Raw genomic sequence first — 18,109 nt, 5'->3', positions numbered from 1 at the left:
TTTCTGGTTTTAGTATCTGGCATGCAAGGCAGGTCTGTGGATCTGAAGGTCATCTCAGGATGAGCCCTGTCAGTGTCTGAAATCTGGCTCGAGTTTTCATGTAGGGTAGATGTAGGAGAGAGAATGTTTTTCCCTTGAAGAAATCCATATAAAGTACCCAATCTCAGCCTTCTGACTGCAACTTTCTACCCCACTTCTTATAAAGAACGCCCTTCCCTGCTCCCCAACACAGTTATTTCCCTCTCACTTCTGAAGCTGCGCCAGCTGTACTGTATTTTGAGTGCTGATGTTAATGTTGATTGACGTTGTCCATGAAGAGATGTGCACTTGACATGTCAAGAGTGAGTGATTGACAACAGATATAAGAACTGTTAGTGTCAAGGCTTTTTGTGTGGTTTTATGCAGCCTCGCCTACTGAATACCAATGATTCTCAATTAGTGGGCAGGTTTCCTGCTCCTTTATATATGGATGCTTACACACATTAAAGGAAAATGCTCTGTCTTCAAAGTTGGAAGAATAATAGGTCAAAATGTATTTTATCAAATATAAAATCAGTATTTGTATTTCTTTTACTACTTTGCAATCTGTGCCCATACAATTGTGTCTTGTGTGTGTATGTTTTCTGATCATTTGCTATTGAGCTAATGTTAGTGACACACAGCCTGTACCAGGAAAGTCTTATAAGACTCAACTAAACTTCTGAGTCAGGAAGTTGTACCCCACTTCTCAGAACCCCAAAGCTCACTGTTTCCCTGCTAACCATCATGGCCTCCCCCTACTACTAGGGAGAAGCTATTTTCATTGCTGATGTCTTTTACGAACATTTAATACTTTGTCTTGCTTCCATTGATAAAACTATCCTCATTTATACTTTCATTTTAAATACATATTTTAATTTTATTATCATAAGATATATTTATGTATATGGTATAGCATTTAAGTATGTATATAATAGTCATGATTTGATATTCTTTTTCCCATGTTTTATTATTTGCAGTACTATCTTGTAATATCAGTGATTCCAAACTCTGGAAGAAATTGCTTGCTATAAAAATGTATCTATTCTCTTAGACTAGATTAGTATGGAGTGGAATTGCTCATTGTATCAACTGATCCCCCAGCGTCCCTCTATCAACCAGAATCTTTGCACATAGGGCCTCATGTGTACAGTACACCAAGCCTAGTTGCTTCTCTTCCAAGAAGGTTTCTTATCATGTAGCCTGGACTTGTCCAAGTTTTCTGTGACAGTAAGTGCCTTCACATACTTCTAAGTACATTTTCAGTAACAGCATTTTGTTCACTGTTTTTAAAATCTGATTATGAATAGTCAACCTTGAAATTATGAGATCCTATTCATGTGCTATGAGTAAAGCATGCTTTTCATGTAACAACTTTTGTATAAACTTTGATGATTTATTTATTATTTGTTTAGTGGTACTAGGGATTGAACTTAGGGCCTCCTACATACAGTCAAACCCTTTACCAGTGAGCTACATGCACAGATCAAGATGAAAAGATCTTAATGGAAATTTCTGATTAAATTTTCCACATAGACAGTAGTAATTCTAACCTGTATAGTTAGGGTCTTACTCATTTAACCATTTTTCTTGACTCTGGCAGTTAAAGGGAAGGTGCAGGTAAAATTGGTGCAGTGGAACTCACCCATTTTCTCTCTGGCCTGCACTCTGATGCTATCTGTGCACTTCCTCCACACGCATGCTCTGTGTCGCAAATGTGCCTAATATGCCTCTCTCAGTGCATTCTATTAGAGAAAGAATAAGAAAGCTTTCTACAGTAATTAGAAGCCTTTAAAGGTTATTTTAAACTTAACAGAAAAGTTGTGAGAGTCATCGCAGGAGTTCCCACAGAGCCTAGAGCAGAGTCCTCGGGGAACAGTTGGACACATCTGATCAGGTGCTCCTCGCTGCTGTTGGGAAAGGAGACTTCTATTTTACCCAATTCCTTTCATGAGTCAGTTTCTTCATCTAGATATGTTGATGATTAGTACAGCCCCTCCTGTGCACATACAAGGCCCTCTGTTTATTCTTCAGCATTACCCAAAAATACAAGTAAAATTTCTTCTTTCATCATAAATAACATGATTTTTTAAAAAAAAATTACCCAGGGGCTGTCTCCAGATGGCTCAGCAGTTAAAAGCAATTGCTGCTCTTGCAGAGGACCCAGGTTTAATTCACAGTTCCCACATGGCAGCTCATAACAGTCTGTAACTTCAGTTCTGGAGATCTGACACCCTCTTCTGGCCTCCATGAACACTAAGTACACACATAGTGCACATACATCCATGCAGGCAAACACTCACACTCATAAAATACAAACAAAATCATTTTTTAAAAAAATGATTTAGAAATATTGAAAAAAATTTTAAGAAGTCCTTGTCCCTCTCTTCTGACCTTCTCTGAACCTGCCCATCCCCCACTGGGGATGTGGCATGTGGCCTTCCTGGTGCTTCTGGGACACATGCTCATCTCTTTCCTGTGACTCACCCCGTCTTCTGATGCAGTAAACTCACCAGCAAGGAATGTGGAGCTCTGCAGTTTGTGTCCCTGAGAGCCTGGCACAGATGTGGAAGTATTCAAGAGCTACTTTTAGTTTGACAGTAATTTAAAGAACAATTTATGGTTGATTTATTTAACTGTGGAGCATTCCCTATAATGTCCGTAATTGTACTGTTTTTTCCTTTCACAATTTTAGGTTGTTAAAGGCCTTACCTATCTGTGGAGTTTAAAGATTTTACACAGAGGTATGTTCTGGGTAACCCAAATGAACTTAATGTAGGGATGGGGGAGGCTCTACAGTTACCTTGGTTTAAAAAAATAAATGACATTTCAGACAGCTGATATGGCCATTAGAAAAGTGATTGTAAATCTTACTTTTCTTAATTTCTCCCTCTTGTTTCCATATTTTCTATTTTTTTTTCAGTACAAACTAGGGAGTTATATTTTTATGAGCCATAGTTTTTCAAGCATTGAAACATATTTTGTACTATTTAAAAATAGTTCAATATTATTTAACTGTAGGTATGGCCCTCTCCTCAGGGCACTTCAGGTGTCTTTCTGAAGAGTTCATGACCTGTTCCCAGGAAATGAAACTTTAATTAACGAATCAGAATGGCTGCTAGTTCTGGTGACATGGAAGAGAATGATCTGATAACTTCGCATGTCACAAGGAACCTCCTTTTGTTTGTTTGGTGTTCCAAACATGTCTGAATTCATTTGAAGCAAATTATGAAAGAGATGGTAACAAAACCAAACCACACATCCAACTTAGTCCACATCTGCTCTCCTAGCTTTGTGTACTCTGGGGGCTGCAGCAGTATACAATTAGATGTGATTAAAGGAAAGGGGTTTTTTAATTTGCTTTTAGTTTTCATTTTTTGGGTTTGTTTGTTTGTTTGTTTGTTTTCCTAAGAAAGGACTAAAGCTTTTGGGGAAACTCACCCTGTTCTCAGCTGCAATCTCCTACCTAGCACTGTGGTCCCTGGTCTTTGTATACTCTCGATAGCCCAAAACTTCTTCACCCTTTTAAAAGAGAATATCTGCATTAAACAGAATATCTGCATATGGGGAAAGCATAGTATTCAGTTCTTGCAGACATCCATGCTGACTGAATGGAATCATGAGCCTGACTCCAGCCCCCTGCCTCCTTAAGGCCTGTGGAAATGCTACCAAAGTGGTGGGGAGGGAGCGTGGGCCTGGCTGGTTCGGTATCAGCGTGTGTACACATTTGGTGAGTAACAGAAGGGGACACCTTAACCTGGTGGGCAGGGCTGTTCCCTCTTCCCTGCCATGTACTTCTGCCTTATGCGCCACCCAGGAAGCTGATACAGCCAGTGCTCAGAACCTGGCATTTGCTAGTCTTTTACACTGCTGTTCATTTTTATGGAATCTAAGTCATTGCTCAAGAGCAAAGCCTCTATTAAAAGGACAGCGCTGTGTAAATGTGAGTGTTGTTATAAACTGAAACTTAAGATTGTTCTGTCCTTTCGGCAAGCTGGGTAATTCTGGACCAATGAATTGTCTAAGCCATAACTCTGTACAAAATGTGGTCACTCTGAGAAGTCTGATGGGTAGGGAAGTGTGCTTCTGTTATTCCAAAGTGTCTTTGTTTTCCTCTTTAAAGGGACAAATCATGCTGACAAGACACTATACCTCCAGAATCCCTGTTTGTTAGATTATTTGGAGTCACTCCCACTGTTTGTGAGAAATAGCCAGAGTTTTATTTGTTTATTTGTCCAAATAATATCTCAGGAGACATGTTTCAGACAGATTTGTGGAGATCAGAAAATTATGCGTAGGGCCAGTTTGCCAGGACAGTCCTGTGGTCATTGTAGGCAGGCATAGTTACCACAGCCCTTAGAGATGAGTGCACCCTTCTTCCCTGGCCATTTGGAGCTTGGGCTCAGAAAGACCTTTTGTTATGGGGTAGACCACACAGGTTTCCAAAAGAATCCTGAGTCTTTTTTCAGGGTTTTTTTTGGGGGGGGGGCACTCAATACCCAGAGTAAGTCTGCTGTGGAATATTTCTGTGGGAGGGGTCTGAGAACAGTAGAGAGGGGTTGCCACAAGCCCTCTTTAGGGACTTCAGCTTGAAGTACGAGTCAGGGAAGGAATGTGCATCTCATCTGCCTGGGTAGGAAGGTGACTGAATTATAGTGCAAATGAGTGTGTGTGTGTGTGTGTGTGTGTGTGTGTGTGTGTGTGTGTGTGTATGTATGTATGTAAGTATATATATGTATATATATATATACATTCATTCCCTGGTAATGGGCACTCAGCTCTCAAAAAGAGTGTGCTATGGTTATACACCTCACTTGATAGATTGACATGTTTGGCCTTAGAGTTCCATAGCTACTCATAGAGGCTTTTACCTTCTGAATTTAGAGTAAAAGAACCAGGTCTCTGAAGACTTTTGTAAAAGGTTGTAATGAAAAACTTAGCCTAAATTGAGTAGGTTTTGTCCATATTTAATAACTTGGATTTCATAAAACTAAGATTAAAGATGTCTTTTTATTTACCAAAAAGCTATTTAATTTTCTCCTTGATTAAAAAATTGTAGCTTTTTAGATGAGTTCAATCAGGCAATTAAAGATCAGAGCTTTTAAGTTCAGCTAAGGCAATTAAGTAGGTAATACGGTTGTTTATACACTTGTACTGAGTACGCTCACTGTTCTTCCCCCTTGCACACACAGACTCGTTTTTGTTTCTGACTGATGATGGGAATACATCTGAATATGTGTCACATTGTCAAATCAAAGCTGAGTCCTTTTGTGGGGGCTGGGGGAGGCTGGTCCAGGCTGTGTGAGCAGACAGCGGTGAGAAGAAGAGGGAAAGGCACTAATGAGTGGTCCAAACAGCCTCCTTTGTGTTGGTCTAAGTACTGAGAACTGGGGCTCTCCTCTGATCATCACTCCCTAAACAGAGCAGGGAATTATTAATGTGACATTACTTTATACTCGGGAAAACACACTTTTCTAAGATGAAGAACTAGAGATGTTTGGTTCTGTAATACAAAAGAAGAGACTTTTTCTCCCATATAAATGGCTTGATTTGGTGTCCTGGGCTTTAACTACAGAACATGCATAGATAAACTCCAGCGTCTTTCCACAGTAGAACTGAGGACCATAGAGCAGAGAAGTCTGAACATGAAGCAGCAACACACCCTTCATCCCATGATGCTTGTTAGTCTGTTCAGCTGCGAGTTCTATCCCCTGGAAATGGTGGAGCCTGGAGTTGAACAGCTCCTACCCAGGCAGGGTCATCAGGGGTTCAGTCAGCTGCTCCCCTCGTTTAGCAGTTTAGTATTTGAGATGATAAATGTGAGGACTTTGTGAATGCTCAAAACTGTGAATTAATCACTCCATCCTATCAATCAAAATACTCGATTCCCAAATCCAGGCAGGGAGAGAGTTTATTGTGCTTTGTGTTACAGGGTCAAAAAAAAAAAATAATCCCTAAGTCTCTTTTTACGCCAAAACAAATGTGATGTCATCACATGAAGATGTACTTATTTAAAATCTTTGAAACACCTACCAAGATTAACTACTGTGGAAAAGCTGTCTTCATTATCAGATATAAGGGAGCACCCTGTGAGTACAGCCCAGGCTGACCGTGAGTCAAAACAAAGGAAGTGAACAGTGAGAACATTCCAGCAAACACTGCAGCTTAACTTCAAAACATACATCACCACTAATGAGGTGAGAGCCCTGCATATTAATAACCACGGCTCCAGTCACAGCCGTCATTACCCACATCAAACATAAATGCAAGATTAACACCTATGCCATTTCTGTGGGAAACGTGAGAATACCCTGGCAGTAACTGCTCTTGCTTTCCCCAAGGATAAAAAGGAAATGGAAGGGTAATGAGAATGGAACTTAGATTAAGAAAATAAAACCGGCCATCAGTTGGGGCCATTGTACAGAGATGCAGAAACTTGTGGGGAGAGAAAACTGAACCTCTTGTATGCCAGTAAACCTTTCTATATATGAGCCTAGGCAGTTATGCTTGGCTTCTCCAATAGGTAAGCTGGGCTTGGTACATGCCTGTAATCCCAGGCCTGGAGAGACTGGGTAAGGAAGGTGGTGAGTTTCGAGCCAGCCTGAGATATAAGGTGAAACACTGTCTTTAAGCAGCTTTGCAAAACAGTTTCTACCCAGATAGAGCTCTGTGTAAAGAAACTTCTATCTGTGGCCAGACAACTTAAATGGACCCAATCTTTTCTGATCTCAAAGGAAACAAACCAACTCTTTGTTTCAGCAAACATGCTGGAAATGTTGTTTTCCCTGATAATACTTTCCTAAACTGAGCACACTAGACCTCTCTGGGGTGCGGCCTCAGGTATCTCAGCTAATGCTTGTCTATTCCATAGCTATTTATTTCTTGTCTGTGTTCTAGACGTTGTTGTGGGTGCTTGGGGAATGTCAGTTTCTACTCTCGTGAAACATTTTTAGCAGGGGTGGGTAAAATATATATAATATATGTATAATATATATTACATATATGTAGTATACATACATATATACATACACATATATCTTATATACATGCATGCATACATGCATAAGCAATAACTGCAGTGTTAACTATAGAATGCATAGAAAATCGTTAGCTAAAGGATGAAGTGGACCCACCTCCGTACAGCCCAGGAGGCTAGTGCACATGAGCTCAAAGAGAAGGGGGTTTTGTAGTGCAGCCCTTAGGAGGGGTAGAGTAACACTGCAGATTTCTGATGGTGTGGCCGGCCCAGCAACTCCTCTCCTAGATGTTTACACAGAGGAAATAAACTATTTGTCTCACAAAATTAGTAAGCACCTCTTCCCAGTGGCTGTATTCATAAAAGATGCAAACTGGAGACAACCTGCCCATCTTTTATCAGATTTTAGATTTATCAATTTATAGATGGGTAAACACACAGTGGAGCATCCACACCATGGTGGAGCATCCACATTGCGGGTGTAACTCAGCAGTAAAGTGACTGAACTTCTAGACCATGTAGCAGTGTGGGCAAAGTGCGCTAAGACGCCCCTCAAGCAGTATCTGAAGAGGTAGGAGTAGGAACGGAAAGCCTTAGTAGTCGAAAATGAAATAGTATCATTAGCAGATATTTTTTTTCTTTTTTTTTAGTTAAAAGAATTTAATGTGGACTGGAGATGTGGCTCAGTGGTTAAGAGCACTGACTGTTCTTCCAGNGGTCCTGAGTTCAATTTCCAGCAACCACATGGTGGCTCACAACCATCTGTAATGAGATCTGATGCCTTCTTCTGGTGTGTCTGAAGACAGCTACAACATACTCATATACATAAAATAAGTAAATCTTTAAAAAAAAATCCCTCTCAAAAAAAATCAAAATAAATAAATAATTTTTTTAAAAAAGAATTTAATACACTCTTTGTGTGTGGCACGGGCGTGTGACAATCCCAGGATTCAGGTCCCAACCATCAAACTCAGATAATCAGGCTTAACGACAAGTGTGCTTACTCCTGAGCCGTCTCACTAGTCCTAATAATGGAGGACATGCAGAGTCACAACTTGGATGAAAAGTAACAGTGTCTTGGTGGTGGTGAATCTTATTATAATTATAGATAGATTCACAAGAAATTGCCAGAAAAGAGTGTGCAGAGAGGTCTTGTAAAAGGTATCCTTCTGGAAGAATCTGAGAGGACCAGAGGCTGGTCATCTGAGAGAGAGTGACCAGGAAAGTGCTAGCCTGTGTCATAGAGTTGCCAGTACCTTAAATGACATCAGTACAGTCTGTGTGATTAAAAACACCATAAACATATCCTATTCCAAAATCACTTTATCTGCGAAAACAGAAAAGATATGTAAAATCTTTGAATTTCTTAGAAAAGAAAATCTGATGTCAAGGTCAGAGTGTTAAAAGCTGTCTGTGGGGATGGCGAGATGGCTCAGCGGGTAAGAGCACTGACTGCTCTTTGGAAGGTACTGAGTTCAAATCCCAGCACCCACATGGTGGCTCACAACCACCCGTAATAAAATCTGAAGCCCTCTAGTCAGTTACAGTGTACTTATATATAATAATAAATAAATCTTTAAAAAAAAAAAAAGCTGTCTGTGTGTAAAGCTGGGATTTGTGGTACAGAGAAGTAGAAAACTAAACTGCATTCACAAGAGTGATCCCTCAATGGTGGGGAATTGCTACCAATAGAAAAGGACACGCTTGATTTTAAGTGATTCTTGATGAAATGTGGTTTGCACAAAGCTTCCATAACAGCCTCCTTACAGACACTAGACAGCGGGGCTTCACTTCAGGTTACAGGGAGTTTTGAAGTAGCCTAGGCCACATTTCACTTCCTGAAATACCAGTTTGTTGGTTTGGGTTTTTTTTTGTTTTTGTTTTTCAAGGACTGGTTAGCATTTGAGCAATCCAAGTCAATTTAAAGGAGTCATCCCCAGTTGGTTTTATGTTGTAGAGGGTAATGATGGGAAAACTGGATGGGCGCCTTCTTCCTAGTGTTGGGGATGCCTAGTCAGGCGCATCTGTCAGGGGCTGTTTGTGTTGAACAAGTATTAGTGGTGAGAGCCACTATTAGACCTTGGCTCCTGTTAAATATCCTTTACATGTAGGCATTCCATGGCAACACTATAATAGATCATAACTCATGAGAAGAGATGACTTAGCCAATTAACTGAGTTAAACAAACCAGTTTAATGAATGCAAGTTATTGATTTTTCTCCAGCTCTGACGACAAAAGTGAACATTTCTAGAAATTAAGCCTTCTTGCCTATATTGGTCATTCATTCTCTTTGCCTTAGGTAATCACAGGGATTTCTGTATGCATAATAATGGTTTTTTAAAAATGAGAAATTCTATACACTGTTACTTATAAGTATTCTGTTTTGTTTTGTTTTGTTTTTTAAAAATGTACCAAGACTTTATAAAGAACTTTCAAAGTTCAACAGAAAGAACAAAAAAATTAGATAATGGGCAGAGGACATGGGGAGGGACAGGTGGCAAATAATCACATAAAGAAGATGGTCGCCTCATCATCCTGTAGAGAACGCAGACCCACACCAACACAAGCTTCGATCAACAGGGACAACTGCAAATAGCAGTGAGGCCACAGAGAAATTAGGTCAGTTGTTAGCAGCAGTGAAAGAGGGGACAGTCCTACTGTTGACATTTCCCAAAACACCTGAGCACATGGCTACCCTTACAACCCAGAAATATAGACTTGGGTCTACATAGCACCTGTATACGCATGCTCATCACAGCTTTCTCCACATCAACACAAAACTGGGAACAACCTGCGTGTCCTCTGACAAGGGGATGATTAAATGAGCCTCTAGCATTCCTACCATAGAACACTGCTCAGCAGTGGGAAGGAGGACTGGTGATGGATGCCAGCAAACTGGATAAATCTGCTGAGAATTATTCAGAGTGCAAAGGGCAATCACAAAGTTCTGAAGTCATGTAGTTCCGTTTATGTAATATTCTTGACTGATAAAGTTAGAGATGTGGGAGGCAGATCAGTAGTTTCCAGGAGCTGAAGATGTGGAGTTGGGAGGGCGGGGAGTTAGCTACAGAGGCACAGTGAGGAACATTTCAGTTCCTTGGCAGGTATATCGTACTGTACAGTTTTACAAGATCCTACTGTTATAGGAAACTGTACAAAGGCCAGCACAGTATGTTTCTATTATTTCTTCCAACCACATGTGAGTCTGTGGTTATCTCAAAAGAACACTGTCTTAGTTAGAATTACTATTGCTATGATAAAACACCCTAACCCAAAGCAGCCCGGGGAGGAAAGCGTTTATTTGGCTCACACTTTCACATTGTCTCCCTCCTGGAACAAATCAGGACAGGAACTCAAACAAGACAGGATCCTAGAAGCAGGAGCTGATGCAGAGGTGATGCAAGGGTGCTGCTTACTGCCTTGCTCCCCAGAGCGTACTTGGCCTGCTTTCTTATAGAACCCAGGACCACCAGCCCAGGGGTGGCACTAACCACAAAGCACTGGGCCCTCCCATCAATCACTAATTAAGAAAATGCCCTACTGACTTGCCTATGGCCTGATCTTAGGAAGACATATTTTTAATTGAAGTTCTCTCCTCTCAGATGATTTAGGCTTATATCAAGTTGACATTATGCTAGCCAGTACAACATTTAAGAAGATGTATGTCAATATATGTTAAGAAATATATAGAGCAATATATATAGGAAATGCAGGTAACTATTCCTCTAAGACTGTCTGTGTGGTGAAGGGGTTGGAATTAAAAGTAAGTTGCATGACGGTTGTGTGACTTGACTCACAGATGATTGCACTGTTGACATACACAGGATCCTATTCAGCCACGTCGCAGGTACTGCGTAAGTCACACAGTCAGCTGCCTCTGAGTTTTGTCGTCTAGGTAAATCTGAAGTTTTGAAGCTTCTCTCAGGGAGAGGACCATCTGGGGAGATGTGGCCCTAGGGACCTCATGACAGCAGCCATGAGCCCTTGCTTATTTCCCAGATGGGTAGGCCAGTCATCTGGGATGTGTTTGTCCTGGAACTTTCTGTACTGTGGCTTACTTCAGAGTCATCTTGAGGGAGGAGTGAGTGACATCCTGAATGACTGTACTGTTGACATGAGCACAGCCTTCCTCAGGTCTGTGTATGAGTGTTGACAAATGGTTGAGCAGAGACTGTCAGCCACAGCTTCCTTCTGGATGTGTAGAGCCTGAGACTGCTCCGATAGACTATGTACCAACATTAGCTAACCCTGCCTCCTTGTTCAAAAAAAAAAAAAAAGGCGTACAATAAACCCACCTCTATCCAGCTGTACTAAATTAATTCAGAGCACGTGGCCTGCCCAACCCCAGCCTCCCTGCATGTGTCTGTTGTTTCTCCCCCGTCATCCTAGTTAGGTCAGTCCCTAAAGCTATAAAGCAGCCCTGCGTTGTTTGTGGTAATAGTAAAAGGTAAGAGGTTTGTCATCAGGGGCACATTCTGCCCAGTCCAATGGACATTAGCAGGCTCCACACCTACCCTTCCTCAAGGGCATGGCTGAAGCTGGCAGCACTGTGGGAATCACATCTAGTGTTTACTTCTGGAGGAGTAAATGAGTGCTGTCAGGTACTGCATAACTTCTGGGACAGCTGTAATGGGCCTTGTGTGGGTATCATTCTGTTTAAGTCTTCATGACAGCTTTGTGAGGAAGGTGTCTGTGTGTCTGTCTTTCAGTGAGGACATGGATATCCAGAGGCTTACTGACCCACTCAGTGCCCAGGGAGGCAGTCATGGTCAGTCTGCTTTGACCCCTTAATTCACCTCTGACCCTACCAGGGGTCTCCCATGCCCCTCTGAGGGAACAGCAGTGTGTCTGGAGCACATATGCAGAGCATGGTGGGGTAGTTCAAACCATTGCTCTTTCCAAAGAGCAGCAAGAAGATGAGAGAGCGCGGCTTTCCTTAGAGAGAGATGCAGCTTGCTAGAAATAAGAGGAAGGCACTCAGGGCAAACATCTAGGCTGCTTTTCCCCCTTCATTTCTCAAAATGACCCAGTTGGTAATAGCAAAGTTAGTACAGGAGTTCAGCCACTTAGTGCACTCAGGCGGGGATTGTCTGAGGAAGATGCAGCTCGTTGAGACCAAAGGGTTGTGCCAGAGTGACAGGGTGTGGCATCATGACAGAGTAATTTCATTAATTTGAGCTTTGATTTCCTCATCTGTCAAGTGAGGATAATCATGATTTCGGTCTCAGGGTTAGAGTGAGCTCAAGTGAGAGAGCGCACATCAGTGAGGACGGCTCACATAGCAGCACACAGTGAGTGTCGGGCGTCACCTACCCTAACCGTGTCACCTCTCTGAAAGGATCCACCAGCACATGCTGCCCTCCTTCTTTTATTATGCATTCCACATCTTCATCCTTTTCTTGATAGTTCTAGATCTTCATTTAGTGGCATCTCAGACTCAGCATCGATTTTTAGGGTCCATTCTTCCACAGTAAGTGTCCCCCATACATGGAGGATATGTATAGACTGCAGGTAGGCTATTTTACTTCCTCTGAAATAATTAGAGAAAGAGGATGAATGACCTAGCTCAAATGTAGAGCATTTGCCTTGCTCATACAAGGCCCTGGGTTCAAGCTCTAGCACCATAAAAACAGTAATAAATAAAATTTGAAGAAAAGGAGAATTGAGGGTCCCAGGGCCTGTATGTCCTTAGTATTAAATTAACCCTACAGAGGTCTCCTATTGATGACAAGGGAGGGAAAGCCATATATTGTGTCTCCTCCAAGCTGAATCATGAGGCTCCAGACAGTAGCTACCATTTACAATAGCTAATTATGCTGCTTAATTTTATTTAGGGCCTTTGCACGGATGCTTGGATAACCACCCTTTATTCTATGATGGAGTGCTTAGAGGAGCTTTGATATTGCAATGTGGTTTTCTCCTATGTGCATTCCTGTTGTGTGCAGATGACTCTAATGCAGTGTCACCGCAGACTGTGTTTAATTGTACCTGCTGTTCTCACTCATTAGAGTGCAGTCCCCAAGAAGTAACTAGAGAGATATATTGAGTATTATCTTTTCATAAGACAATAAACTTAATGAAGGGATACTGCTGAAGAGCCCCAGCTCCGGGATGGGGGACATTCTAAGAGGGGAAACCAACTTGATGTGTCCCCCTGGATCCTAGTATTAGACAGTGGAGCTTTATGGAGGAAGGACATCAAAGAAAAGTTTAGTTCTGCTTCCCACGTAGTCTTGTAACAGAACTGTATGGCACCTTATACAACTGACTGGTGTCTCCTTAAAAATTATATCATGCAGGCTGATGAGATGGCTCTGTGGGGAAAGCCCTTGCCACCATGCCTGATGGCCTGAGTTCCATCCCTGGAAGCCACGTGGTAGGAGAGAACCTACCCCTGCAGGATACCCTCTGTGGCACATGCACCCCAGGATAGTGCACACAAACACAGATAAATAAATAAAATAAAAAGGAGTGTACCATGCCTGCTTTTAATGGTTACCCAGTGAAGCTCACCCCGGGAAGACCAAGCAAGCCAGTATTATAAACACACAGTGGAGATCAAAAAGGGAGAGCATTCTATTGCTGATGCTCACATCTATGGAAAAAAAAAGGGGGGGGGGAGCAGCAAGTGCTGCCACCAATACCTATGGCAAACAGCTCTCACAGAGAGGTCGCAGTCCACAGTCCGCAGTCCGCATGGGTGGCTTTCCTTTTCTGACAAAAGCATACACAGAGTCTGCTCTGACCAGAAAGTCACCTCACTAGTTTCTCTGCAGAGCCATAGGGCCCCTGATGGTGTCGGGGCGGAGCTGGCAGGGGAGGCTCTGGGAAGAGCTGTAGCTAGCTCTGGCTTTGAAAGGCTTAGCCTTGATTAGGAGCCCCAGCTTACTGGTGTTTCTGCAGCTTTTGTAATGGCTAATTGATGCCACTGTGTAAAGATCCAGTTTCTGTGTGAGGCAGTTATGGGCAGCAACATGAGTCGCGTCAACATGATACCAATTTCCACAGTCAATTTGGTCAATTCAGTGGAAGGGAAAAAAAAAAAAATCAGACCATCCTGGAAATCAGTCAGAACAGTTAGGGGAGGCTACTGAGGCAGCCATGCTCGCCTGATTGAGCTTTTCATGCCTGAACCAGTTACTTTTATGCTTTGTAGGCATGGCCTTGGTCATTTGGGGAACTCTCATACATATAAAATGATACTTTAAAATTAGTTCTTTTTTAAATAAATAATCATCATGGGCACCCAGGCTTGTGTGTGTGTGTGTGTGTGTGTGTGTGTGTGTGTGTGCCATTTATATGTAATTAGAGTAGTTAACTGGTGTCTCCTATGTTTTTACAAATGGGAAGACCACAGTGGCTAGAAAGTACCTGCAAAACTATGGGCTGTCAACTGACTTTCTGGGAATTAGCACTGCTGCTGATAATTTGGGTTTTGAGGCTATTTTTTTCCTTAAATAACTTTATTGATATATTGTTATACACCAAGAAAGATACCAGTTTTAAGGATGTGATTCAAATATGAGCTAAATAGATTTATAGTATATGCAAGTATTGCTATAATTTAGTCTCAAGTATTCCATCACTCTACCAAAAAAAGTCTCCATATCCATTCACCATCACCTGCCGCTGTCTCTGCCTCTTTCCCAGCCCTAGTCCCACTCTCCAGGAAATACTAGTCTATTTTCTGACTGTATAGATTCGCCTTTTCTGAGCAAAAATAGAGTCATATAAGATGAACGGTTGTGCCTTGTTCTTTCTAGTTCCTGTATCATTTTTAGTTGATCTATGTTGTAACATTTGTCAGCCATCCATTCCTTTTTATTGCAGAATACTATTGATATACCATATGGACATATCATCATTTATCTATTCATTTCCTAATAGAGGGAGGGACATTCATAATTGTGTATGGTTTGAGATTGTTAGGAGTAATGTTGCTGCTATTTGTACACGTCTTTTTTCCTTTCTTTTCTGTTTGTTTATGTTGGTGGTTTTCATTTTTAAGGTAGATTCTCACCAGTGCTTGTTTTGTAGCCCAGGCTGGCTGCATACTTGAGGCTGACCTCCTGCCAGAGTTGTAGACATGTGCAGTCCCTGCTGTTCAGACAGCCTCAGAGATTAAGAGCTTGGTGTTTGCCACCACTGTGCGTTGTGCAGTCTGGGTCACTACCTAGGGTTTCATGCTTTGTTAAAGAGAGGGTAGCACTGTGGCCACGATACTCTGGTCACCAATGAGGGCAGGGTTGAGACAGGATCTCACAATTATCCAAGCTGGATTTAACTCCCAGGCTCTAGCCATCTTCCTACCTCAGGTTTCTGAGTAGGTAGGACTACCTGATTTAATAACCATATGGCTTATGTTTAATTTTGAAAGATACTTTAGTTTCTATTCAGTTATAGACCCCTGTAGACCAGGGGACTGCTGTGGTCCTCAACATGACCCAAGACCCGATTTGTAAATTCTTCTATTCCTCCTGTTCCAGGTAATTTTTTTTTTCAGTTGTCTAAGCACTTCACATTATTATATTGATCAGAAGTGCTGACAGCCATCCATCCCTCCTGCAGATCACACTCATGACATCATCATTAAAAAGCCAGCCCATTGGGAAGTCTCATTGAGGGACTGGGGAAATATTTTGATGACAGACACATGATGTGACTAGATAATTGTTGGTTCCTCTGTGACCCCAGTAAACAGTACCTGCCATTCTTAAAGAAGCTTGCTTTGAGCTGGAGTTGACATAATGAAGGTTAATATCACTTAGCACTTGGGTCTGGCACAGTACCTCAGACGAAGTTTAAAATATGTACAGTGCATTGTAGTGTTGGGAACATTCATCCACAAACTATGCATTTACACATCGAGCACTTAGCTCTATATCAGGCAGTGCCGAGCACGGTCTCACTGAAGTCCCATGCCGATCTTTGTCAATGTGGGAAGATCAGCCCTGAGAATATATCCAGATACAATCAGATATCAGCAGGACTGGGTTGATAGCCGATAATTCTGCTCTCGAGAAGTTGCCAGCATCTGAGAACTCAGTGAGGCAGCCCTTAGCTCTACTCAGAGGTGTAATGGCTTGTTTGCTGCAGTCTGTGCAGGGCTGATGAGCAGATCTTAGATGCTGTCCATCACCCACTTTGCTTAGCATCCCCCCTGCTTCCCCTGAGAGGACTGACCAACAGAATCTACCCTGACTCCTCCAGGTCCATGCATAACAAATGATGTAGAACAAAGGGCTTTAAAACAAGCCACTTTGCACTGGCCTGCCTCTCACTTTCTCCAGCATGATACTGACTTCTTGGGAACCAGACTTTAAAGCAGGGAACACAAGTGAATAATGTCTCATGCTTAGGGGTTAGAGCTAGTTCTCTCTTTCATTAAAAGATTTGACATGGCAATAATACAAGCATGGCCTCTTTAAAGGTATGAAATGAACCTGCAATTCCAGGCTTCTGCGTCCTTGTTTGTATTTTCTTTGAGATGTCTCAGTTAAAATCAATGCCCTACCATTCATTTAAGCTCCCTTGCCTTCAATAAAACTAATTGATAAACCCTAATAATTAATGGCCTGATTAAACCAAAATGACTTACATCTGCCCTGATGGTTCCTATTTATAATCAGTCACTTTAATGACTCGTCTTTCCTGTGCTTTGCTTACAGAAGGCAGACCATGATATGACTAGGTGACTTGCAGGGAAAGCAGTGACCTTTCTATGACTTTTATTTTCCATAAGTTGGCATTACATTAAAATAAACACTGATATAACCATTTTCTCTACATTAATTTTAGACTCAATCAGATGTCTGTGGCTTTTGGGAAACAAACAAAATTATCTCAGTATTTCCAGAGCTCTTCCTGAGAGATGTAAAATGTACATGTTTGATATGAAAACTTGATGTAGTAAGGGCAGTGATTGTATACTAGGCTTCGTGGTAACTCAGCTATATCGTGGATAGCGTATATAGCATAAAGGAGAACTGAAATCAGCAGTGCTATTCTTAGCCCATATTTAAAGATATCCTCCTTCAAATTCTGTCATTTGGATTCAAATTTAGTTCAGTTTAACAACTGAAGCCCTAATGTAATCAGTCTCCTTTGTGCCTTTAAAGCAGTGGTTCATATCATGTCAGTCATGACCCCATTGGGAGCCCAATGACCTTTTCATAGGGGTCACCTAAGACCATCCTGCATATCATATATTTACATTATTATTCATAACAGTAACAAAAATTATAGTTACAAAGTAGCATAGAAAGAATTGTATTGTTAGAGTCACCACAATATGAGGAATTGTATTAAAGAAGGGTCCAGGATTAGGAAGGTTGAGAACCACTGCTTTGAAAGAAAGGTTTGAGTTGGCTTGTGTTGAAAGGTCAAGACAATGGTGATGTAGATAAGGTAAGATAAACTTAGATAAGGATCCTGTGAGATGGCTCTGGGTAAAAGCATTTGCTGCTGCACCTGAAGACTCACATAGTGAAGGGATAGAAGCAACTTCAGAAAGTTCCCATGTGCACGCACACGCACAGACTCACATGCTCGCTCATGCACACACACATACACACTCACACAGGGCAGTGTGGGCTGCAGTGGAACACAGCTGACATTAAGGGGTGATGGAAATATGTCCCTTCTCAGCTATGGTCACCTGGTAGATACATCTGTCAGACTTCTCAAACAACATGCAAAATGGCTAAGTGAAACTTGTGTTTAAAAATGAATTAAGGGGCAGCAAGGGCAATAAAATCTTGGTATAATTTTAACTTTTCAGATGATTACTCAGAAGCAAAGAATTGTATGTTCTTTTGGTCTTTTCCTGATGTTCGCTTGAATCCACGTTCAAGTCTCTAGTGACCGAGTGTCTGTCTATCTGATAGGAAACCCCAAAGCCTTAGGTTCTAGAAGCACGGCCAGGCTTGGGAGCCACTTAGTTGCATGACTCACTGTGTATCTAAGAATCATACTCTTTGTTCGGAAAGGGAATGAGAGAGTGCTTAAGCTGTAGATCGCCTCCTGAGTGGTTTGGGGATCTATCAGCAGCTCCTGAAGTGGTTTGGGGATCTATCAGCAGCTCCTGAGTGGTTTGGGGATCTATCAGCAGCTCC

At 41.7% G+C, this 18,109-nt stretch overlaps 1 protein-coding gene across 2 annotated transcripts in view; it reads left to right on the top strand.

The window, feature by feature from the left end:
• Positions 1 to 18,109, top strand: part of Map2k5 (mitogen-activated protein kinase kinase 5) — a 217,329-nt gene that overhangs the window by 92,709 nt on the left and 106,511 nt on the right. For both annotated transcript variants that reach the window (XM_029542971.1, XM_021206485.2), the window contains exon 13: positions 2,714 to 2,762. In XM_029542971.1, the coding sequence (XP_029398831.1) occupies positions 2,714 to 2,762 (49 nt within the window). The remainder of the gene's footprint in view (positions 1 to 2,713; positions 2,763 to 18,109) is intronic.

The sequence above is a fragment of the Mus pahari genome, chromosome 10, assembly GCF_900095145.1.
Source record: "Mus pahari chromosome 10, PAHARI_EIJ_v1.1, whole genome shotgun sequence".
NCBI classification, from domain to species: domain Eukaryota; kingdom Metazoa; phylum Chordata; class Mammalia; order Rodentia; family Muridae; genus Mus; species Mus pahari.
Note: the sequence above shows the minus strand (reverse complement) of the source record. Positions and strands in the feature narration are given on the sequence as shown.